The sequence below is a fragment of the Desmodus rotundus genome, chromosome 3 (genome assembly GCF_022682495.2).
Source record: "Desmodus rotundus isolate HL8 chromosome 3, HLdesRot8A.1, whole genome shotgun sequence".
Classification (NCBI taxonomy): domain Eukaryota; kingdom Metazoa; phylum Chordata; class Mammalia; order Chiroptera; family Phyllostomidae; genus Desmodus; species Desmodus rotundus.
Window position 1 is genome coordinate 45,345,536 of NC_071389.1, and position 26,405 is coordinate 45,371,940.

Genomic DNA, 26,405 nt, shown 5'->3' on the forward strand with positions numbered 1-26,405 from the left:
TGCAGCTTCTGCACTTCACGCAAGGCCAGAGGGAGCCTAAAACAAGGCTCATCCCTAGAAACTGCCTACAGTCAAAGGCTGACGGCTTTCTATGTAATAAGGTGACAAAACCAAAAACACAAAACAAAAAAAAGTGAAAGCAGTGACAGCCAAAATCAACATCTTCCTAATTTTGTCCTAATAAGACAAAACTAGAATTTACGCTGAAGAGAGAAATTCTACATTCTTTTGAAAATTAACTATGACGGTGGTTGTCAAACTTGGGCCAAATACTAATTCCTAACATTATAATATGCTGATGGGAAAAAATAAAGAATAACATAAATACATGTAGTATGATAGCTACTAGATTCCTTTTCTGAATGGCATGAAGGAATAATACAGGAAGGAAGGAGGAAGAGATAGACAGACAGACCTAGCAGAGACATGCCTTCCTTGCAGGTTGTTGAGAAAATTGTATTACAGATGACTGCATATTCTAAGCTTATGTGGAGATGTTTTATACAACAAATGTAGTTCAGGTTTCTACAGAACTTTACTAATAGATAAATTCATTTAGAAAAAAAATTATTTCTTAAAAAGAAATGAAGAATGTTCTTGTCTTATATTAAGATACATTATAAAACAGTAACTATCAAAATCATCAAAAAACAGAAAATTATAACTGAAGTACAAGATTATTTCCCAAAATAGAACTGAGAGTCCACTGAAATACTCGCTAACATTTATTTTCGTATTACACCTTCTTTAGTGGTAAGATTATGAGGTTTCCAAATTTTTGTAGTTGTTGTAATGCAAATATTTTAGCTTAGGGTGGGATCTTTTTCTCCCCAAGTTCAAAGAGCCTGTGGTAACAAAGCAACATCCTGTTGAAGAGCAATGTCAGGTATAAAGTCAAGGTGCCAAAAATGAAGCAGCAGTGCACTTCCTGGCAGCTAACAGACTGGGGGGCAGGCAAAGACAGCTTTACATAGTGCGACGTTCACACAAGCAACACTCACAGATGCCTCGAGAGGGCTCTGTGCTAACGAGATGGTCTGCTAGCTGTGGGACCTTCTCTTCTCTTTTGTGGACACCAGTTGCCCCCTAAAAAGTTGGAAGAGTTGAATTAAGTCAACTCAGGCCTCTTCCAAGTCCCAATTTTACCATTCTAGATTTCCAGCCAAGTGGAGAAACCTCGAGGGCAAGAACTAGAACTCAGTGACATGCCCCTTCCTGCTGGAGCTGCAAGTACATGTTCAAACGCTAGATCACACAGCCAGCCCCGCAGGCCACAAAATGCAGGATTACACTTTGAGAAACAAATCCAAATATAGTCAGAAGGTTCAGCTGGGTAGGGTGAATGTTTCCCTAAATCTGGGACATGAAATCTCACATGGCATACCTCTCTCCTCATTAGGTGAAGCCTTGGGTGAGTACAGAAAGAAGAGAAAAAGTCAGCCACAGGATGACTATCAAAAAGAGTAAACCTGGTTCAGCTTCCACTGAGAAAAACATCCAGGCCATTCTAGAATGGTAACAACTTTACTGACTTCCCAAAGGAAACAGCAGCTAAGATACTGTGGAGAACCTCTGCCATCCCTAAGGGCTTTTTGTAGCCTGTCCCTGAGTTCCGTTAACACCTGAGCTAATCTACTGATTTAATAGCACGTATGTTAGTTAAGATTCTTTTCACCAAGTATCCACACTATTATAAGCTCCTTTGCTAAATACACATGTTAACTTGTACTTAACTACTACCTAACAACCATACTCTCCATTCTAGGTAGAGAACAAAAATGCTTATAAACTCGAGACTCCTGCTGTGAACTACGAAGTGTCTATGCCCCCGGGGAGACTATGCGACAGTTAAGAAGGTCTACAATATGGGAGAAACGGCAAGTACCCATCAGAAGAAAACTTACAGCCCACTGCACAAAAATCCCCAGAAAGTGGACCCAAACATCCACCCCACTGAGAGCGAGGCCAACCTAGAATTTCCAGAATACCACTTCAAGCAGTGTTTCTCAAGCTCTTTAGCTGCAACTTTTATTAAGAAATATATTTTATCCTATGATGGCTTAGTACATACATATGTATTATATATTTCAAACAAAAGTTTTCAAAAACAATATTCTTAGGATATGTATATAGCTGATATCATCTACTCTTGCCTCTTTAAAAAAAAAAAATTCTGCTCACAACTCACTAAATTAAATTCATGACCATGACTCACCGTTTGAAAAACTCTGCTACGAGACACTAATTCTATCCGAACTACCCTCTGCATCATAATGATTTCTATGCTGTGGCAGAGGAAGGTGATCAAATTGTCATGAAATGTATTCCAAATACTGGAGAAGTTGTTTCTCACACCAAGCCAATACAAAGCTTACAAACTGCAAAAATGATTACAGTATTTCCTGGTAAGTGACTCAGGGCCCCAGGCTAACTGCTGCCCCTCCCTGCACGAGAAAGCCAGGCAGGCACACATACCTCATCCGGTAATGGAGCCGGAGCGATGTCTTGTCATCGACAGTGATGGTGTGATTTGGAGCATACCAGAGCTTGGTGTTCTCATCATACAGGGCGAAGAGGTTGTGACACAGAGGAGAGATACCTGGGGGAAAGTAAAGAACATATCAAAAAACTGAAGACGGATACATCTAGCTATCTCTTTCCAATGCACGACATATGCAAAGATAGGAAGTTCTCTTATCCAAAAAGAATCTAGGTCACATTCATATCCTCTTAGGGCAAGTAAGACTTCCAACCATGTTCAATCAAGCAGTTTTAATCACAATAATTAAAAACTATGGCTCCCCAAGAATATGCACTATAGCTCCTGGCAAACCAGACTAAAAACATTTTAAAACAGATGTCTCGTGATATTTCTCACTACCGTGTCTACAACGCCATCTTACCAAATCCTGCTTTCAAAAAGGCCACCTGACAGGTTCTCAGAGCCCACCTGATGCTCACCTTGCTAATCATAGTTGGAAACAGGCTTGGAGTTTGAGAAGTTCCCAATTTGTCTCCAACAGAAAATGGTTAAACAATTGTAACATACTGTGATTATACATTAAACATGCAAAGTTCTTCCTGACAGCAGCACATGAAATTATGTATTGGACTAAATAACCAAAGTGATTAAAATTTATTACCAACTAACAAGGAGATATGTGCTTAACAAAGGTGGTGCAACAAGCTCCTGTGCCACCCATCCCACCCCCCACCAACTGCTCCCCTCTGTACAAGAAGGACAGAAAAGATAAGGGAGATTATGAAACCAGAAACAAACGTTTTCACGCACTTCTGAGCCCCGTAATCTAACAGCAGGTGAGGAAGGGAGGAAAATGATTGCAAATAATCAACAATGACTGATATTTTCATGTGCGGCCAGGTCTCAAACTGACATACAGTAAATTTAACCAAAAATGAAGGAACTGGTCATTGTTTCCCAAATCAGACATCTGAAGTGAGACAGACAATGATGGGGACTCTTGCCAGCCCTGCCTGCCTACCTGGGCAGGGACTCTCTCCAATGAACACACTGAGTTAAGAAGTTGAAACCAAGGTGAGGGAGGTGGGGATGGCTGGGGTCGGGGGGACTGGTGGGGAGAAAATGAAGACAACTGTACTTGAACAACAACAACAAAGAAGTTACAACTGCACTGATATCTCGATGTCTCTGCTCAATACCTCAGCTCAATTCCTGACTCTCAAGTTACCCGGGAGTTACCCCTTCGTAAGTGACACTCCTCCCGGTAACAGAGAAGGGGAGCTAAGCTGCAAACAGCACTCTCTCTTGGGAACAAGGGCAAATGGCTCTGGAACCAGTATTACTGGGGCTATGTTTCAGGTGTACTATAGTTGTTCATTCGCAAATTGGATTTTTTGAGCTGGCCTGGAAGCCTAGCCTTTCTTTATACATATTCATATTTGAAGCACTATTTATTTATAATCATGGATCTGTCTGTAACTCTATCACAAGTCTGATTCTAATAATATTAGTATTTGTAAATAGGAATATCAAAAAGATGTTTTTATATGAAAGTATGGAATAATAATAGCATCACTAACATTCGGCTAAGTGTCAGGCACCAGGCTAACATGCTCTACATTTATTATCTTTAAATCCTCTTAACACCTCATTAGGTATTATTTCGGCCATTCTACAAGTAAAGAAGTTGTTGCCTCTTGAGACTTAGTCTGACTTGGGGTTACTCCTCTAGTAAAATGCAAACTTGGGGATTCAAACCAAAATAGAACTATTGAGGAGGTAAAATAATGAGGGCTAAAAATACAAATATTTGTCATGTAATAATGAAAAACATGGAAGAAAACAGTATGCCCCCAAACATCACTTATTATATACATAAGGACAGTTACAAGAATACGTCGCATCCTGTACTCAGACATTTTAAAAATTAATAAATTTTTGTAACATTCCATTCTCTTGAGTCAGTTAGAATGGAGACCGCTCATTCTCCACAGACTGGGCTTAGGGTCTGATGCCCCAGACTGACTGGCCCTGAGCCCAGAGCTCCAGGAGCTCCAGGGGCTGTGGCTGCCCTCCGACTCGCAGGCTCTCTCCTCTCCTTCAGCAGCAGCTCCCCGATCTCTCTCTGCAGCCCCGCAATTCTGCACAAATGATCCCTGCTCACAAACTGAGGTTTACACCTGCTATGCTGATGGCAAGGAGCTGGGCAAAGATGATAAACACTATAAACCCAATCTCAAGAAACAAGAGAGAAAAACACATTGCCTTAAAAAGTATTTTAGAAGCACCAATTTACATCTAGCTGTTTTTCTAATTACGAATATTTTTAAAGCTGATGTCTAAAGCCAGTTCCTTATACACTTGGCTATCTAGTCAAAATTACTTTAATTATTAATGCATTTCTTCCTTATAATCCATGTAGCTCAATCAGTTTTACAGTGTTATGTTTAGTAAGAGTCTACTATACTTTTTCCCCCTATAGTAACCTGTGTTTTTTAAATTAGAACTCTGTTATTGAAAGCATTTTGGCAGAAAGATATATATCAGAAGGAAGATGGGTTTTCCAGACAAACTGTATTACAAACAAGGAAGATGATCCCTGCAATAAGCACACTGCCCCACAGAGTTGTTCCGAGAGCTAAAGACGACACAACTAAAACAGGGATCAGACTGTCTGTCATCAGTTACTTCATCATCGTGACATGAGTCAGTATTTTTAAAAACAGCTTTACTGAGATGTAATCCACATACCACAAAGCCCACCTGTTTTAAGGGTATAATTCAGTGAATTTTAATATATTTACACAGTTGTACAACCATCACTGTAGGATCTAAGTGGATCAGATCTTTAAGTTTCTATGACTCAAATTTGTCACTTAAAAACAGGTAGCCAAAAACTTCCATGACCCCAAGTTTACAGGATGAGGAAAAGGGCTTTATTTTGTTACTCAGTTTGTTTTCTACCTGCTGAAGGCACAGGATAAGTTTAGTAAGACAAGCCACACGTAGAAAAAAATGGATTGTGTTATTCACAGCCTCACTGTCCTTTTCACAACTTGGCAATCTGACCAAGCCACAAAGTGACACTCAATTTCTCACTTCACCTCAGTGTTACATGGGTGGTGACTAGGGGGAGGAGGCCAGTCACAGCAGAAAGATGAATCACACTTTTCAGAAGTTTTAAACAATTATTATGATATTGGGAGATGCCACTTATTGAGCCTGTAACTTTGTGCTAGGTGCCCAGATGTGGGGGAGATAAAAACTAAGCCACCACAGAAGGCAAGCATCACCCCTTGGTATCCAACAGCTCATCAGTGACAGAAGGAATAAACCACTTTGCAATGAAGAAAGTGGAAAGTGAAGCTCTCAGAATCCAAATTACTGACCTAAGGTCAAATGCAAGTGATTGGCAGAGGCAGGGCAGGACAGATCCCCCGACTCCCAGAGCCCTCACCTCTCTCCACTCAGCGGAGCCGCCAGGGGCAGAGACCCAGCACCTGCTTCTAGGATGGTGTGCCCCCGAAACGGGCCCTGGGCCCGGGGAAGCTGCCAGTACTCACAGCACTCCTGCGCCGCCCTGATGCACAGCTCCTCCGCCGTGTACTCTCCGCTGCCCAGCTGGAGGGGGTCCCTGTCTGACAGGTAGAAAAGCACTTCCACCCCTGGCTCAGGGGCTTCCTGATTCACCTCGGTCTTCTTGGAGCTCCGCATTTTAGCACAGAAAGCCATGGCATTGCAGTCCTCTTTTATATTTAGATACTGTAAGGAAAACAAGAGCGTGGTCACTCCATGTGCTAAAAGTTCCAGTATCTGTTACGACAGTAAACAAACAGAAATATGTGGTATTGGATAAGTACCTCTCCCTGCCCCTTCCCTTCCTGAAAATCAAATGCACCAGAGCTTATGACAGGTGAAACTATGGAAAACAATCAACTACACATTCTAATAAATTAATTATGGTCAGACCATTTTCTCAAAAAGTCAGAATAATTTTAGCCACAGCTTACATTTATTTTCTCTGTTTTGCACACAAGTTGCAGCTGAAAGATGTGGCTCATTTTACAACCACTGACGTTAATGATGCTAATACTGCTGCTAACTCTTTTGGAATCATTTCACTTTTCAATGGAGCTATGACACGAATCACACTGTCTTTTAATTTTACATCTATCTCCCACTAAACTACAGGCTCAGTAAGGGCGGTAACCATGTCTTATCTATCTTCATGCCCCCAGAGGCCAGCCCAGGTCTGGCTCTGACACAGTGTCCACAAAATGACTAGTAATTCATGTTCATAAGCCACATGGAAGAGTCATGAAAACTGATTAATGGAGCTGGGTTACCAGCTCCCCATGGGAAGGCAGGAGAATGGGCAGCATGCTGTGAAGACAGAATGAGGGTGGGCAGCCTTGCTTTGAAAAAGTCATAACCCTCTGGCAAGAAGCTTGCAAAAAAGTCATTTATGTGAGCTTCCTAAAGTGGACGGCAACTAGGATCGAAGAGCCAACCTCAGTAACTTAGTCTCAGGCAAGGCTGGAAAGAAGAGGGGAACAAGGGAAACACCTACATTTTCTTTCCTCCCCTCACCTCACCACCAATGGTCTATGAACTAACTTCCCTGACCCAAGGCCACAACTTTCCTCCTGCGTGCCAAGCCAGCCTTCACTTACCCTGCAAAGTAATGTCTCTATAACATGTCAGATCCTCCAAAGGCCCCCCCCAACCTACAGAACAATCTCAAACTCCTAACAGGGCCCTCCGTCCCCTGGCCAGCTAGCCTCACTAGTCTCTGATTCTATCCCTCCCAGCCTCTTACCTCATACTTCACACCCACAAAGCTTCCATCTTCTTGTTACCTGGCTCCATCCCCATCCCTCCCCCAATTCTGTTTTTCTCACCTTCCTGCCTTTGCTTATGCTGATTCCTCTACCAGGAATACTTTTCCACCTCATTCTTTTTGGGGCAAACTTCAATTTTCTTTAGAACTCAGCTCAGACTTTGCCTCCTCCAGGAAGCCTCCTATTCCCTAAGTTAGATGCTTCTTCCCAAACTCACCACATGGCACTGACGACACCGAACTACAACCGCCTTATTCGTGTGTCTGTCTGTGTCTCTCCTCGCATGTGCTGGAGTTCCCCGAGGGCCTGTGTCATTCATCTTTGTTTCCCAGGCACCTAGCACAGAGACTGACATGCTTGCAGAAATGACCCAAGGCAGCTCCTCAAAACAAGCCGAGTCATATGGGGTGCCGCAGTCACACTTCTCTCCACCAAATGCATGTGCTTGGTCTATGAGCTGCCCTGGCGAGCTAAGGCAGTTACAGGAGGGGCATAACTAGGTATGCGTGCCTCGATGCGACAAACTGAGGGACATTCAATTTTACTTGTTTAATCTCTAGAATGAATCTGAAAACCAGAATCTTCCAGAGACCAGGGGGAAAGACTAAGCTCATAATTTACTTTGAGGCTCAGGTCAACTGTTAAGAAAGTTCTAAAGCTCAACACTAAGCCCCCAAATTCACCCCACAATGAAAAACAGAGATGGAAAACAACGTAGCTAAGGCATGCTTCATAATGTGAGATAAACCTTTACCCTTGAGAGTCTATACAGACATGGCAGGGGAAGAATACAGTGTTACACACTTTCACCCTGAGGGGATAATCAGGCAGGCGTACAAAATTATACATATACAAGACGTGGCACCATCTGAATGGGAAAAAAACATACAACTGACAATGTCCAACAGGGGAGGACTCACTAAACAAAGTAAGTAACAGCAACAGGAATACCAGGCAGCTAGTGAAAAAAAAAAAAAATTGACATAAAGCTACATGAACCAACATTGAAAGGTGTACATGACATACTACAAAGTGGAAAACAGCATAACACATGTATTATCATCCTTTCGGTTATACACACCTACAATCTGCAAAAACATACAGTAAGTTAACAGCAGTGAATGTCTAGGAGGGATCACAAGGGAACTTGTACTTTGTACGTTCTACATTCTTGCACTGAGGATTTTTTTCTAAGTAGCGCATGAGACATTTGCAATGAAAAAAATTGAAATACCAATATTTCAGAACTAAAGGATAAAGAACAGGTAGCCCTACAAGTTCAAGATTGGTTTCACTATTCTTTTTATGATCTATTTTCCTTTTTGTCTTTAATATGCAAATATACATACCTGCATTTATTCGGCTGTCCAATATCCCCAAAAGCAGACTGGATTTTCTTCTCTACTTTCCAAAGCCCGTTCAGAGCTGAGCTAAAGACAAAGATAAATCAATAAATCAGCTGCAGAGGTAATTGCATCTGAAAATAAGAGGACACTTTCATTAGGGAAGCAGCCCAAACCATAAGCGGGAAGGAAGAAGCATTTGGGAGGAGGAAGGAAAAAAAATCCTTGATGAGGAGACTGAGAGGACAGAGAGGTGCCGCAGGGCATAACCATCAAGAAGACATTATTTTCACGGCTTCAAGAAAGGAAGCGGGGACTTTTGCTTCCTGGCACACAGTGCCCTGCCCTGTGTAAGTGAAGACTGTGCACCTTTTCCATCAACAGCCTCTCTCCTGAGACTTGGAAAAACAGTTAAGGAAGCCCAAAGATATGCATTTTTATTTCCTATTTCCATTTCCTTCAGAATTGCCCTCCTCTCAAAGTGGTCTGTCCTTGGCCTCATTTTAATGGTGAAACAACATACAGTATGATGAAAGGGGGAGGGTCCCTAATAAGTCTGACAAATGATACTTTAAAAGTTCACCAAATATTTTTTCAGCCATTCTTATTTGAAAACGTAAGTAGCACATGAAGCCCCCTCCCAACTCCCCAGCCTCACCTCCAAGCCTACTAGGGAAGAATGCCGGCTTGGTCCTGCAGAATTAAAGTGCCTGGTCCCATCCTCACAACCACGACTCACCCCCCCCCAAACACACACAGAGCTCTTTGCTTTAACAACTTTCCTAGAATCAAATTATTTTTGCAAATAAGGAGCAACCACCCTTAGTGAACTGAAAGTGTTTTCCAAGTTAATACAGGTTATTGTCTCAGTTTTCTGTATGTCATTCAACAAATTTGATCAGAATTCAGCTTTAGGAAGAGCACAGTCCCAGGCGTAATGTGGTAGAAGTGGAGAGGGACCAGAGGGGGTGACTTGAGGATGGGTTACCTCTGAGGCAGCAAGGCCACAGGACCTTCCAATCCAAGTGGGAGACGGCACACAGGAGGACATAAAAGCCATCTAGAATTAACAGAGTGTGTCGCGATGTCATCTTCTGTGGCTCTGGCTAGCTCTGGTGACGAACACTGATGAGAGCTAATTTGGGAAGGCTTTCTGCTCTAGATGTTGATAGAAGGCCAGGCAGGGGATACGAGTATGAATTTCGATGGGAAGACTTTGATTTGGCTATTTTGACATGGACAATTTTAATAAGAATCAAAGAGCAAACTGTTAGATTTTCAGCTTTGAGAATATAATCAACTATTTTAATTATGTGAATAGATACCCTGCCCTACATCAAAACAGCAGCCTGATGTTAGCTACATGCTAGTTCTGTGCTTCAGCTCAGAAGCACAGTTTCAAATGTCACATTTGGAGATTTATTCAACAGTATTTCTGAGCAGTTCTAAACGTCAACAACTGAGCTGTATCACAAGGCCTCAATGAAGAACAAGAGTAATATGGTCCCTGATCACATGGAGCTTACAGTCTACAGCAGCGGCCCCCAACCATGTTGGCACCATGGCCCAGTTTCACGGAAGACAATTTCTGCATGGACTGGGGTGTGGGGGATGGTTTCAGGATGATTCAAGCACATTACATTCAGGCTCACCTCCTGCTGTGCTGCCAGGTTCCTAACAGGCCCAGATCAGTACCGGTCCTTGGACCAAAGGTTGAGGACCCCCTGGTCTACAGGACCAATGGAATCAAACAAAAATGCACAGAAGTGGGTAATTATAAATGCCCTGAAGAAAAAAAGAGAGCTCATATAAGAGGAACGTGATTGAGCATGGGGCTCAAGAGGGAAGTAATACTAACCTAAGGTGTAATGGCTGTGTGGAGAGGTGGGGAAAGCAGTGTGGGTGAAGGATTAGCATGTGCAAAGGCCCTGCAGACAGAAGGAACTAATCTGGTCTCTCCAGCTGCATAAATAAGAAAATCCCTCCCATACTCGCTTTTACAGCACCAGCTTTATCAGCAGTACTTGTCAACAGCATGTCTGGGTCTACCCCAGGTTTCCTGCAGTGCGCCATTACAGTCTATTGCCAAGGAGGAATGGAAATCAACCAGATGAGCTCCATGCAGAGCATTAAGAAGCCCGCCTCAAACCAGCAAAGGGACACATACTTGGAGCCTTTTAGAGCAGACAGGGACCTATAAATTCCACTGGGCCCAGGCTCTTTAAGAAGAGCTACAGCACAAATCTTTTTAGAACTCACGAAGCATTTTAATATGCACCATCAGATCACATGTTACTTGAACTTAGGAGTTGTGGGGTTGTTCGAGGCCTCTTGTAAGATTCGAGGATCAGACTAAAATCACTGAGATTCTTACTGGTCTCCAGTATTACTGCGCAGGACAAAAAAACCGTATCAATTTGCGATGCTTAGCCTAGAGATTAAACTCTTTGAGAAAACAAGATCAGGAACAGAATTTCTAGACAATATGCGTTTGCTATGATGTTTTACATGGTGATTCAATAACAGCAAATTCCCCACTTTCGGAAAACTGACATTCTAATGATAAAGATTTTAAAAGCACTTAAAAGACATGCTGGGCATCATCCTAAGCACTTAAACCTAGGACTGCTGATCCACTTTACATGAAATGACAACTGTCCTCATTCAGGATGACAAGCAGTTTTTGGTGCTACAGCATTTGTGTAATGGCTTCACTCAAATAACATTTCTTTTCAAATAAACCAAACAATATGTTCTAGCTACTTATTTTTACAACAGGTAGGAAAGGTGTAAGATCAGTTTATAAGTACTTTGGATAATTCCAAGAAATCAATTTATGTTTCTTGGTACAAGATACAAAAAGAAAATCTTTAACGTTAGAAAAACTGGCCAGTTGGAATCACACAATGCCCTTTAAAAATAACACAAGTCACTGGGATCCATACCCAAGTCAAATGAAAACAATACAGCTCAGCAAATGGGAAGGATAAAAGTAATCAACGCTTTGTGAAGACAGCAGTGAATTCTTCCACCCTAACTTACGTACTTATAAATATCTTTCTTTCCATGGCAGGGGATTAATTTTATGGCCCAATCTTGTAGATGCTACTTTAAATGAAAAAAAAAAAAAAATCAGGGAAATTTTGTAGATTCTCAAAATTTTTTAATTTGTAAAAGTCTTTGCAAGAGACAAGTACATCTGATACTTTCTGAATGAGGAAAAAGTAACACAAACATAACAGAATTCTGTGAGCCTGAACAAGGACTAACCCGCAGATGGGATATCACAACTGTATTCCAAATTGCACAACCCCAAAAGTCTACTTCTGAAGATACCAAAATGCTCTTATATTTTCAAGGACATCTTCTGAAATACTGGTATCTGCATAAGGAAGAACATACAATTGTATTTGGAATAGTGGAGAAAAGAGACATAAAAACAGACCATGTTAATATTCACAAATATGATCATCAGAATATTAGTGCTTTTGGCCAAAGGCCACTGCTAGATTTACATGATAAAAAACAGACTGGATAATGGTTAAAAATCAATGGCAATCAAAATAAAATACTTTGGGTTATCTAAATGTTTTTACTAAAGAAACTATCCCACTTCCAGTGAGTTACTTTATGTATGCCATAAAGGAGTCAAAACTTTTCATCTCTGAAAATACAAATAAAATGTTGATGAATTATGGTATGAACTCAGAGGAAAAAATGTTTTTAATGTAATTAGAAAATGTCCTGAAATCAGTTACTTAATACATACTTTTAAAATTTTAAGACTAAAGATCTTAAACACTAAAAATCTATGTCAGCAGGCACCAGCCTTAAGGTTGGTAAGGAAACTTAAAGCAAAAATGCAGGCTTCTAAAGGGCAGGGACTGTAGTTTCTTTTGTTTAGTGCTTTACACCAGTACATATTAATTAAGTGATCAACATGTAGTTAAACAGTTGTTAAATGAAAGATGAAGGTGACAAACCAAGCAACATATGCAACAGAAAAGTCACCATAACCCAGGGTGTGTAGGTTCTTAATGACTTGATACACAACTAGCAAGTGTGACCGTGAGCAAACATTTCAATCTGTGAAGCTCAGTTTCCCCACCCATTAACCTGAGAGGAAACATCCTGCTTAAGGGTTGGTGTAAGGATCAAAAAAGTCTTGCAAAAAAACCTTCATCAAGCTCCTACCGTACCTTTTCCAAATGAGGCCAGAGATGCATAGTGCTCAGCAAGGTGTTAGGTGCTGAAGCAATATAATGCAGGCTCATGGCAGAAGACAAAGGTAGCCTGATCTTGCTTAGAAAAACAACAGAATAAAACAAGGATTCTGAGCAAAAGCCTGGTCACAAATCAAAGTCCCATTTCATAAATCTCAGATGACACAGCACAGCAACTAGATGAGTGAGCTGGCAGCATCCTGACCTGGATTTGAATCCTGCCCTCCCCACCTATTAGCTATTGTAATCTCAGGCAAGTTACATAATACCCCTAAACCTCAATGTTCTCAGCTTTAAGTGGAGGGATAATATAGGGTATACCTCATAGAGCAGTTAGGAGTTAAATGAGTTCATGCACATGAAGTGCCTAGCACAGATTTTGGCCCAATTTTCTGTGAAACTGATTACAGCTTGACGGGATGCCATTTCAGCCAAGCAGAGGGAACTCCAGTATCTCCATCTCATGCATGGAACTAGACACTTGCATTTAATACTCATAAGAAACAGGAGAGGTTTTAGGCCAATCAAATGGAGTGCCAGAAGTCAAACTCTGATTCCAAGGATCTTGTTCCTTTCACAGGAGGGAAAAAACTGCTTTACAGGGAAAAAACTGCTTTAAAATGCCCCCATCACCAACACCACTATCTTCTCTGGCTTTCTGATACTTTAGATAGTCTAACATCCACCTAGGAGACTGACCTCGTTCCAAGGCTCTTCCCTTTAGAGACAGTCATTCAAAAACTCAGCTGTGCTCCAGGCCTCCGCTAACTCACTGCTCTGGCACCACTACTGCACGTGTGCAGAAGGAAAGTCCTGGTGGTCCTGGCACCTGCCCACCCCACGGGGCCATGGAATCTCCTGGAGGCCTAACACACACACCAAGACAGAGAAAGCGTCTTTGCCTCCCTTTCAGTCTCATCACCAGGGCTTCATGACTGCAGGAGCCTTGGATGTGACTTGTGTCTGTTGCTCCCAGTGCCCCCCTGCTTTCCTGAGACCCAGAACAACTGTTCCGGCTAAAGCATCGCAAGAGACTGTGCAAAGCTGATGGATTCCAGCCAAAGGACCAGATAATAGAAATACAAAACCTGCTGTTTTATCCTGTCAGCAAGTCAGAATTATGGCTTTTCTGTATGCCACTCCTGCCACACAAAATAACTCACTTACAGCCATGGCGGCAATTCCAGGAATACCCCAGAACCGTAAGTGCTGCTTCATTTACAATAAACTTCCAGGGATGCTCAAACGATCAATGCCAACTCGATGGGTCAGGGCTCTCTGCTGTGCTCCCAGTGAGCCTGCTTTCCCTGAGAGGGTTTCTGATCAAAGTAAATATAGTACTTCGCTTAATTAAAGTCAATACGTGTTTTCCTAAAAGCCACATTATATCAAGATGCTTTGCTACTTTTTTTCCTTCTTTTACCACTAATACAACTACAAGGTTGTTGAAGAGCACAGAACACAGGGGTCAAAAATATGGTAGCAGAAGCGGACATGCCAAACATGGAGGGTGCGGAATGATGCCTTCACCTTATGTGTTTTTCAATCATTCTTGTACCATGGCAATAAAACCTTGTACGTTAGAGCTTAAAACAGTTTTCACTTCTATAACCACATTTGAGTCTCACAGCCCCCTTCACAGATGAGAAGATTCAGCTTCAGACTTTCCCACGGTCCAGTGGCCAGCGAGCGGTGAGGCTAGGCTCAAACCCACTGCGCGGCCTCCAGCGTCACTGCCCTTTTGGGCTGCTGAGCTTCCTTAGACAAGCCACGGGGCTTCAGGGGACTCTACGGAAGTACCACAATTAAACCTGAGCCCACCAACACCTTACAGTCCATTAACAGCTGGCCAGAACAACACACAACAGGGGAACTTCAAGAAAGCGCACGTGGAGGTGATGCGAAGAGACAGGCAGTGAGACCTACAGGAGTCGAGAGAAGGCCGTGAAGTGATCAGAGAGTGGAGTCTATTTCCAGCTTGGAGGACTACAGGAGGTTTTGAAAGACAGAAAGAAAGGGTGCACCTGTTCTGGAACAGGGCCAGGGGCAAGGAAAACAATGACAGATGGATGTGCAGGAAGAAACATGCAGACCGGGAGGGATCCTGCAGGACAAGGCAGATGGCGTGGAAAGTGAAGGGGGCCCCACAGGGGACAGTGTCTGTGCACCGGCCTCCTCCTGTAGGCAGTAAGAGAAACCACCCATCCATCAGAAAGGGGCCCCAGTTCTACTCCAGTTCTGCCAGAACCTGCCTGATCTTGAGCAAGCCTCTGAAGTTCTCTGAGCTCGAATCCTGTGAAGTAAAAATGTATTCGTATGACCTCTCGAGGTCCTTACAAACAGAAGCAGTCAGAAACCTGGGGGTCATCCTAGCCTGGGTTTGGATCCCAGCTTTAAAGTCTTTGTGACCTTAGGCAAGTTTTTCTACCTCTTTGAGTTTTGTTTCCTTTGTAAATGGAATTAATAAAAAGTATCTACTTTACAGGGCTGTTGTGAAGATTCAGTATTTCTCTAAATCTCTTTTTATAAAGTAAGTTTTTGACTGGCTCATACTCAAAAAACTCAGAGTTCACTAGGAAATCAGTTTTCTCTGAGTCTATTCAAGGCTTAAAAAAAAACCTTTACAATTAAAAAAAAAAAAAAAAAAAACAGAATCAAAAACAAGCCCTACCTTACAAATGTCTGAAACAATGTTATACTGCACCATAACACTAATTTGTCATTAATTTGTATTTCCAAAATGCCGTGCTGCAAAGACATAGAACCTCTTGCTAATATAGCCTATGACAAACGTGAAGGTACCCTAATTTAAAGGAGTACCAGGAAACGGCCCTGAACCTCTCCATACATCAATGACTTCCACTGATTTGTGTATATCTACTCTGTATTTACACACTGCCTCTCTCTGTCCTATACTAAGCTCTTTTGGGGGCAGAAATCCATTGCGCACACTTCCTGTAATTTTTAACCACTCAGGGTTCTCGGGTGCAAACAAGAGAAACCAGCTCTGTTTACCACAGGACAAAAAAGGGGAAGATATAAAAACACAGAAACAGTCTGATAAGGACACCATTCTAGCATGGCCACCACAGGTCCCCAGACATCACCCCTGGACCCCTCTCTCCGCTGTTTCCACGAATGATCTCATCCCTATGTATAACGTTTGTGCCATTCCCTCCAGATTCAAAATCCTGGGACCAAGGGACCCAAGAGGCTTAAACTAGCTCCCCCCTACTCATGGGTGTGCACCTCCTTCAGCTTCCATAGCAACAGAGACTATTCTGGAAATGAAGGGGATTCAGACACCGGACAATCCCGCAAATGGCACAGTCCACTTTAACTGATATCCCAAAGGAACTCAGCTATTGCCTCAAAATACAAGTGAAGTTGGGGGAGAAAAATAAGAGGAAATCTCAAAAAAAGAAAAAAAGTTTCCTTACATGCGTCCTTACACCTCTCCTCAAGCAGGAAACTGGTAATCAGTTTTCATGTTTAACTCTGAAATAGCCTGCCAACAAGGTCTCCAATCTTAAACTGCAGGCAGAGCTCTTCAGTGAGTAACACACTTGGTCTTCACCAAGGCAGCGGACTTGACCACCACCAGGAGTGGGTTGACCCTGCTCCTTCGGAGCACTGAGCCGTCCTCTCTCACTCTCCCATCCGCTCTGTCCCAGTTGTCTCCAGCACCGGCCAAGAATCCACTAAGGGTTGAGAATAACTAGGTGACAGCCCAAGAGCCTGTGCTGATGGTCATGCTTTAACAACTGCTTTTCTAACCTTTTGACCATGATCCACAGAGTGAAATATATTTTAGTGTGTGTGACACAAAACGAGTTTCACAGAAAGATACTCTACTATGTGCGATTCACTCTGACACTTTCTATTCTATACTATATTTTTAAATGGTAAAAAAGACCCACAAAACAGATTTCACAGTCCACTGACAAATATCCAATCACAGTTGGAAAAACACCAGTGTAAAGGGCTCAACAAAATAACCAATAATAGAATTTACTTTATATCCAATGTGCATCCTGCGCCTAGCTGAACATAAAACAGGGAAATGGGATCATCTGGAATGCCTCTGGTTACCAGAAGTTCCTTCCTCCTTTCCCACTGTGGGCAGCTTATGATGTATCAGCAGCAACAGCTGCGCCGAGACCCACTGTACAATGCCACACTGAGTCTTCACTGTACAATACGTAGAGTTTCTTCTCTGAGAAAGCTTTTCAGTTGGTTATCTCCTAAGTCTATACGATATTAGAGATCAAGAAAACATAGAAACTATACCCACAAAGCATGGAAGACCCATGTTTTAAATTCTACCAATAACCGCTACTCTTACCCGTGATTAATTCCCACAGTCCCTAGTTTCCAACTTAATGCTCTGTGGAAACCAAAGCATAAAAAAATCCGAAGTCCATTCTCTTTACTTCACATCTGTGCAAAATTTCCAATGCATTTCATAAAAATAGCCACTGTGAACAGAAAAAAAAGAGTTCAATGTATGGCCATCAACGGGAATTTTCCAAGTCTTGGAGGTTTAGTGGCAGATAACCTGAATTAGGTAGGAGTCTTTTGTAGCAACTATAATTATATTTATCTACCAATGAACTGAAAAAGGTGAACAGATACACTACTCCTTTCTCAAGATAAGTGCTCGCTTTATACAATGAGACACATCTTTGTACCCTTGAAGTGAGGTCCCAAGTATGTTCAAAGCATGCTACATCCATAATTCTTCTATCAAATAGCCCTTGTCTAACAGAAAACACTTCAATTTAGCCAAACTGGCATCTCATTGGATCAAACTATTTAGTGGCAATACCTGGTCTTCACTCATCCCATGTAATTTTCTTGTTGATTTTTTTGGGGGGAGAGAGGGGCGGGGGGGCGTAGCACAAATTCCAGCCATGACAACTCTTTTGTTTCTCCTTTCAAGGGAATAAAAATGAGTAGAGGAAAGGAGGATAATCTGCTAAGACTACCATTGAGATAAATATTATGGCAGGATATTAATGACTAATTAGACTAAGCAGAAAAATGAGCGTAACAACAACTAGGAGAAATAACTCCCTTGTTCCTGAACAGCATTCATTAAGTAAAACAAGTAAGCAAAAACTCATCATGAAAAGCCCATGAAGTACAGCTTGGCAAGAAGAAAAGATGTATCGCCAAGAAGAGTAAGCAACCCAAGAATGTGGCAAGGTTATAACACATGATTGGCTAGCAAACACAAGACACACCCAACCAATGCAGAAAGCCCTGTTCTGAGAAAGTGTGAGGTGGGAGCTGGTGTAGCTAGTCCAATCCAGGAGGCTTCAGGGAAACCCAGTGTGGTGGGGTTCAATGGCCAGGTCAAGAAGACCTGAGCCGGAATACTGGCCCTGCCACTTATTACCTGTGTTCAAGTCATTTTTTAATTTTCTGTGGTTGTTTCCTCAATTGCAAATAAGAATAATAGTAATTATTTTACAGGAGTGCTTTAAATCCTAGGAGAAAAAAATATACAGGTCTAGTAGAACACCTGGCCCATATAGGAGACATATAACAGTATGACAATTATGGAGGAGGTAGGATTTGAACTGGGCCTTTAGGGATGGGGAAGATACAAACAGGATGAAAATAGCAGCTGACTAAGGGAAACATCCCAAATCATGATAACGTGAGAAATAGCAAAAGAAGGAACGGGGGAGTGTAAAACCCTTTGGAGACTGAACAGAAAGAGGAAAGGAAGAAAGCTGAGGCAAGCTGACAGTGGACCACAAATGCCCACTCCTAAGGCATCTGGACTTTCCTTTGAGGAGACAACCCTCAGGGAGAAGTCAAATCCCCAGACTCACATGAATTCTTCAGAAGCAAGAAAAGTCCCCCTTGTGTGTGAATGTGCTATATGGGGGTGGGGGCACTCAGACACAAAGAGATGATGGGGAAAGGCTTAGGAACACTTGAAATTCAAGTGTGGAAAAATAATAACCTTTGTTTTAAGTATTTTAAATGAATCAACTAATCCTTGATGGATATATAGGCATGGTACACTGATTTTCCCCACCTCCCCTGAAGCCTGAACATCCCAGGACAGTAAAGGTTATCTGAGTAATAGCTAATTTGAATATTTATTTGGGGACTCCATACTCTAACCCCACCTTACTATACACATACTTTCTCAAAAAAGAAACTTCTTTAAAAAAGAGAGAGAGAGAGAGAAGCTAAAAGTTTTCTTCTATGAATTACACTGTGAATGAGTCAGAAGAAACTTTCCCAGAGCTTTTTCCTCAAGGCTGAAGAGCCTGGCTGGGGCATTTACTTATCAGCTCAGGAAGGCCGGCAGCACGAACATTCTGCTGGTGATTCACCCTCCTCCGCGGGTGCAGTCTGAGGGCTACCCTGGGGAGTCACTCTGAATTATTTTTGTAACATCTTGTCCTTGGATAAAAGGCAACACAGAGTGAGAAATAGGAGGCCAGGAGGTCATCTACTACTCAGTAGAGTTGTTTATGCCGCCCTGTTTCCTATTATCCAGAATTCAGTGTCCTGGATAATTGACTGCCCATGTTCTCAGGGATTTAAGTAGCATAGAATTCACAGAAATCATGTTGAATGGAAAGTTATCTGTCTTTGATGATTCAAAAGATCATATCAGAACTTCTCAGGCCTTAGAATCATTCTTTTGACCAATTTTCATTTCACAAAACTGTGAGGGGTGGAATGGGGGTGGGGAACCCAGTTAGGAGACTCTGAATAAACAAGTTCCCTTATACTGTCACCCATTTAAACAGTCTCCACCAGCCTGCATGAATGTTCTATCAGTTCACAGAGCTCTCTGGTGTGTATCCATACAGGTGGTCCCTGAACATTTCTGGCCTTGGCCAAAAGAACTGTGTTTGTACAGTGTGCTACATGGCTAATAAGTAGCAGAAATGCTGCACAAACCAGGCCTTCTGATGCCAAATCTCACAAATCCCACACTGCACCAAAATAAATATTAATGAAGGGACCTCTGCCTTTTCAGCCTTTCTCCAAATGAATGTGAAGAAGCAAAGTCAGCTTAACTGTTCATAATCATTAACTAATCAAAATCGATAAACAAAATCAATAAATACAATTATATACTTTTTACATCTTACAAAGCACTTTCAGTACATAATCTCTATTACTCCTCAATAATGTTAAGTATCATTCCTCTTATTTTACTCATAAGCAAAGTAAGGCCTAGAGATACTAAGTGACTCAAGAAAGGTCACATGCATTTATTAACTGGGACTCAAATCGAAGTCATCAGGAGGCAAAGGAAATGGAAACTAAAGAAAAATGACAAATGATCACGGTGAAAAGGTCAAATTTCACTAATAGTCAAACTAAAATAACAGAATGCCATTTTTTATCTATCTAATCAGTAGAGTTTATATGGTTACTTTTAAATATAGATACAAGCCTGGATTAGGTAGAAGTATAAGTTACCATCGTCTTCAAACTATAAAAGATATTTAGACTCATGATAGTAACAACGTGCATTCAAGAATATAGAAAATATCCCTGAAAAGCCCAAGTTGCTCTCCCTACTCCCCAGAGATAATCGCTATTCCGTTCTTTGGTGCAGCCTTCCTGGAGGACAATTTGGCTCCACATGTCAATTTGGACTTAAAAATCTTTGTTTTGCTCCAGCAACCCTAGAATACATTAATGAGAAAAGCAGGCTATGAAATAGCACGTCAATGATCCTAACTATGTTGCATGGACACAGGCAAATAATCCTAAAGAGAGAAAAATCATGGAGAATGGGAAGGATACTATAAGAATCACCCGTGTTAACAGTGGTTATCTTAGGTGCTGTGGAACTAGTGATTACTTCATTTTTATGCTTTTGAAGATTTTCCATGTGTTCTACAACAACCGTGTGTTACTACTCTAATCAGGTAGGAAAAGTAATTCCCCAGGGTTACACAGGGAGTTAGGGCTGGGACCAGGGTTCAGAAGAGCCAACTCCTAGTCCACTATTTAAGCCATCATATCCATATATCACTCTGCCTGCTGTGATTTTAAAACAGTTCAAGAGTTACTAATGACCCAAAGCAATTAAGAGATGTGACAGAGCAAAAGGTAATTATCTGCCAATGAAAAATTGAGATATTAAATGCTATGACTTCAGAGGAGAGAGATTGTTCTAGCACAGAATGATCCCCAAGGCTTCATGAATCAGAGATCTGGACAGGTAAAAAGAATAGGTGAGCACCATTCCAGGTGAAGAGAAAGATGTAATCAAAGATATCAGGCAGAAAATCGCAAGCCTGTCTGGGGGAACAGCAAGCAGAAGACTTAAGCTTATTCATAGAGAGAAACAGGAGACAAGACCGAGCAGGTGGGCTGGGATCAGACTGAGACAGAAGAAAGGATGGTGCAGAGGAAAGAGGAGCGGGGAGTCACAGACTGCTCACACATGCAGCTGATGAGTAAGCCACAATCATTCAAGCTCCTTGGTCTCCATCATCCCATGATTTCTCTCTCAAATTAAGGCAACGGTGCTCCCCAAAGTTCCTGCCTTCCTTCTCATCTGCCTCTACTGCAGCCTGCACAATGCATCCAGTCATATTTCTATACTACAAATCTGAAATCTTACCCTTTCATCTAAAACTCCTTCACTTCCCACTCTCTTAGGAAAGATGGCCTTCAAGGCTACTTGTGATCTAATCTCTCATGGCTTATCACTATTTGTACTCCGGAATCCAAATGCAGTGAGTTATCTGCAGTTCCTGTAATCTAACACATCTTTGTCCTCCACGCCTTTGCCATCCCCACTCATTCTCCAATTCACAGCTCAGAAATCACCTCCTCCATCCAGGCTTCCCTGTGCTTACCTTTACAGCAGCACTTACAACCCTGCTCTGCAACTGTCTGTAGAATTGTGTCTTTTCCAGTGTCTTTGTGCCCCGCCAACCCACCCCTCTCCCTGCAAGACCCCTGGGAGTAGGGACGGTAGCTGCTGCCTGGCAGTACGCAGCACCAAAGAACAGTGCCTAGGAGACAGCAGACACTCAATAAATACTTGTGGAAGAAACAAACACTTTAGTTAAACATTTCATTTTCCAGGATGCCTTCCCTAACCATCCCTACTTCCCTCCAGAAGTACTCACCTAATCCACAGGAACAAGCTATGTACTAGCTTGCATTTCAGAAACTGTTTTGTAATATTAAATGTGTAGTGAGATGCCTAACTAAAGTGTGAAAAACTAACTTTGTATTTTTTATTTCTTCCCCTCCCCCCACTGTGGTACCCATGAAAAAGCCCACTGCCTGTTCTTCTTTCTAATAAGGAACAACATACCCTGACATTTTTCAGTGTGCTGGGAGGCATCTAAAATAATAAAGTCTAATATCAACTTAATTGGGCCTTGAAGTGGGAAAAAACCTCAAGTTCGTACAAGATATTAAGCAAATACTGATTTCTATCACAGTATAATCAATGATAAATTGTGAATCAAAATTATAGACAGTTTTCAAATATTCTCTTATTTATATTGCCCTGTGAAGCATTTAAATTTATTTATTTTTAAGAGTAAAATTCAGTGGCTTTTCATATATTCATAAAATTGTATATCTATCACCACTATCTAATTCTGGAACATTTCTATCACCCTCAAAATAGAACCCCTGCCCACCAGTAGTCCTCTCCATTTTCACCTGCCATGTCCCCTGACAATCGTTAATCTTTTCGACTATTCCGGACTGTTCATGCAAATGGAATCATAAACATGTGGCCTTTTGTCTGGCTTATTTCACCTAATGTTTTCAAGGTTCATCCATGTTGCAGCATGTATCAGTATTTTATTCCATTTTATAGCTGAATAATATTCCATTGCATGAAGGCATTTAAATTTTTTAAGTATTTTAGAAAAATAAAAATAGTAGAAGTAAAGATACTCCTTGATCTTAAAAATCACCATAGAAAGCAGAAAACAGTATTATCAGGAGTGCATTGGTTACCACAGTTTTCTCATTTAATCATGATAACAACCACCTATGAGGTCAGGGGAGTCTTCATTTCTTCAGATGAGAAAACTGGGGCTCAGAGAGATTACAACGCCAAATGTCATTGCCAAGTGCAGCTAGTAAGCGGTAAAACCACAACAGTCGATATATTCTACTTCCTTTGGTACGCTCAGTAGTAAAACGGGTCCCACTATTTGTGCCGTCAGTAAAGCTAAGCAGCCTCTCCCTGTCAACCAGCTGGTAACAGCTAAAGGACAATGTCTGAGCCCCTCAGTCATCTGCTTTCTCACAAAGAGTTATTAAACTCCTATGCCCCATGTAAGGGTCTAGGGACATAATGTGAACGTTGAGGACACGCCTTTATTTATATACTTTTTAAAGATTTTGTTTATTTATTTTTAGAGAAAGGGGAAGGGAGAGAGAAAGGGAGAGAGACATCAATTGGCTGCCTTCTGGACAGCCCCACTGGGCTCCTCACACATGCCCCAACCAGGAATCGAGCCAGTGACCTTTTGCTTTGCCAGACAACGCCCAACCAACTGAGTCGTACCAGTCAGGGCCATCATAGAAAGCAGGGCCTTTGTTTAACAGACTTTTTAAAATTTTGTTGTACTGTGTTACAGCATATTAAGATGAGAGACTTAAGAACATTTAAATGATGATGGAAAGAAAAGAGCCAATGGATGAAGGTGAAGGTACAAGAGGGAGAAGGGAAGATCTAATAAACCAAACGTCAGAAGATGGGGACAGAGGGGCAACAGAGCCTCTCAATTCAGAGGGGTGGCAGAGACTGCTAGCTGTATACCATTATCCTTCCTCCCCCTCTTCAATAATTTTTAGTTGTGCAGATGGATGCTCACAATGAAGACTACAAATGCCAGCCTCTCCTGCAGCAAGATAAAGTCACGTGAGTAAATTCTGGCCAATGGGATACAAAGTGTTGTATGGCAACTTCTTCCCAAGAGGCTAGCATATGACCTTTGCCCCTTTTTCTTAATACCTTCTAGAAATACAGACAGCCTCTAAACCTTTTTAAGGTGAGCTTCTACTATGAATGAGATAATGAACAATATGAGGATTAAGTGGCAAGGTAGGAAGCCTAGTAGATAAGTGAACGAAGTTTAACATCACTCCTCTGGGTCCTAATTCTGACTTTTTGTGTAGAAGGTTTGTCAGCTTAGACATGTTCCTAAATCTCTGAGCCTCAACTCCCTTATCTATAAAATAGACTTCAATAAATGGTGTTTGGAAACTGGACAGATACAAAAGAATGAAACAGAACTAATATCTGACACCATACACAAAAACCAACTCTAAATACATTGAAGACTTGAAAATAAAACTTGAAATCATAAAACTCCTAAAAAAATAGGTGGAGACAGAGAAGAACAAATACCACATAATCTCACTTATATGTGGGATCTAGGGAACACAGTAAGGACATGAAGAAAATGAAACAGACTTACAAGATACAGAGAACAAACTGATAGATGCCAGAGGGGAGGCGTACTGGGAGACTGAGTAAAAGAGGTGAAGTAATTAAGAAGCACAAACTGGCAGTTACAAAACAGTCACAGGGATGCAAAGTACAGCACAAAGAATATAGTCAACAATACTGTAACAACTATGTACGGTGCCAGGTGAGTACCTGCAATCTCAGGAGGAACCCTTTGTAACATTTATAACTAACTGCTACACTCTACATCTGAAACTAATAAAAAATAATGCTGAATGTGAACTGTAAATGAAAACTAAAATTTTTTTAAAATAGGTGGTAAGCTCCTTGACATCAGTCTTGGTTGGCAATGATTCATGGGACTTGACACCAAAAGCAAAAGTAACAAAATCAAAAACAAGCAAGTGAGACTACATCAAACTAAAAGGTTTCTGCACAGCAAGGGAAACATCAACAAAATGAAAGGCAACCTACTGAATGGACGAAAATATCTGCAAGTCATGTATCTGATAAGAGGTTAATTCCAAAATTCACAAAGAATTTACACAACTCCATACAAAACAATCTGATTAAAAACTGGACAGAGGATGGCCAACAGGTACATAAAAAAGGTACTCATCACTAAGGAATGAGGAACAACATCACTAATCATCAGAACAATGCAAATTAAAACCACAATAAGGTATCATCTCACATCTTTTAGGATGTTTATTATAAAAAAGATGAGAAATAACAAGTGTTGGTGAAAATGTGGGGAAAAGGGAATCCTTGTACACTATGGTAGAAATGTAAATTGGTGAAGCCACTATGAAAAACAGTATGGAGATTCCACAAAAAAATTAAAAATAGAACTACCATATAATCCAGCAATTCCACTTCTAGGTATTAATCTGAAGTAAATGCAAACACTAACTCCATGATCACAGCAGCATTGTTTACAATAGCCAAGGCATAGAAAACAACCTACGTGTCAATCAACCAAGGAATAAACAAAGAAAATGTGATACCCATATGTACATACATACATACATTGTGGAATACTAAGCCATCAGAAAGGAAATCCTGCTATTTGCAATGACATGGGTGGACCTTGAGGGCATTATGCCAAGTGAAATAACTCAGACAGACAGAGACAAATTCTGCATGATCTCACTTATATGTGGAATCTAAAAACAAAAAATGTAACTTATAGATACAGAGAATAGACTGGTGGTTGCCAGAGGCAGAGGAAGGGGGAGATGGGAGGTGAGTGAAATGGGTGGAGATGGTAAAAAGGTACAAACTTCCAGTTATAAGATAAATAAGTTCCAGAGATGTAAGGTATGGTATGGTGACTGTAGTTAACAATACTATATTATATATTTGAAAAGTTGCTAAGAGAATAAATCTTAAAAGTTTTCATTGTAAGAAAAAAAATTTAACTATGTATGGTGATAGATGTTAACTGCATTTATTGTGGTAATCATTTCACTATATATGTGTATGTGTGTGTGTATATATACATATATATGATCACACTTATATATAATTATGTTGTACACCTAAAACTAATATAATGTTATATATCAATTATAAATGAATGAATGAACAAATGAATGTATGATCAATGTTGACCTGATTGAGACTGGAAGGTCTAAAGTAAGCAACATGCTACAAATGTATTAAAAGGAAAAATGTAAAAAATATCACAAGAATTCAAAAACAAAATGTGAGTACTATTACTTTTCACCTCCTAGTGCTGGTAGCCAAGTCCTTGCCAGGGATATAACAACTCTAAATGACACCTCTGTCAGGAGAGTATGCTACCACCACCCACTTGTGCTAGAGCCAGCATATCCGACTCAGAGTCAGAAAACATGTCCAGTGTATCTCCATCCTACAGATTACTGCAATCGAAATCTGACTTCGGTGCTCTCCCTGGCACATTCCATGCTCTTGGGAAAGTCAGAAACTTGACTTCCAGTTTCTGGAGAGCAAGAACAAGATCTTCTCTATGGCCTCAAGGAACAGCTGGCACAGTGCTCAAAAACTAACAGTAATGTATTTGTTCAACAACATCTACTGAGGAGCTAC

The 26,405-nt window shown here is 41.2% G+C and overlaps 1 protein-coding gene across 2 annotated transcripts in view; it reads right to left on the bottom strand.

Annotated features, from left to right (window-relative positions):
• Positions 1–26,405, bottom strand: part of JAK1 (Janus kinase 1) — a 122,767-nt gene that overhangs the window by 45,449 nt on the left and 50,913 nt on the right. For both annotated transcript variants that reach the window (XM_053921356.2, XM_053921358.2), the window contains 3 exons: positions 8,673–8,753; positions 6,046–6,244; positions 2,476–2,599 (listed from right to left, as the gene is read on the bottom strand). In XM_053921356.2, coding sequence (XP_053777331.1) covers positions 2,476–2,599; positions 6,046–6,244; positions 8,673–8,678 — 329 coding nt within the window. In that variant the 5' untranslated portion in view covers positions 8,679–8,753. The remainder of the gene's footprint in view (positions 1–2,475; positions 2,600–6,045; positions 6,245–8,672; positions 8,754–26,405) is intronic.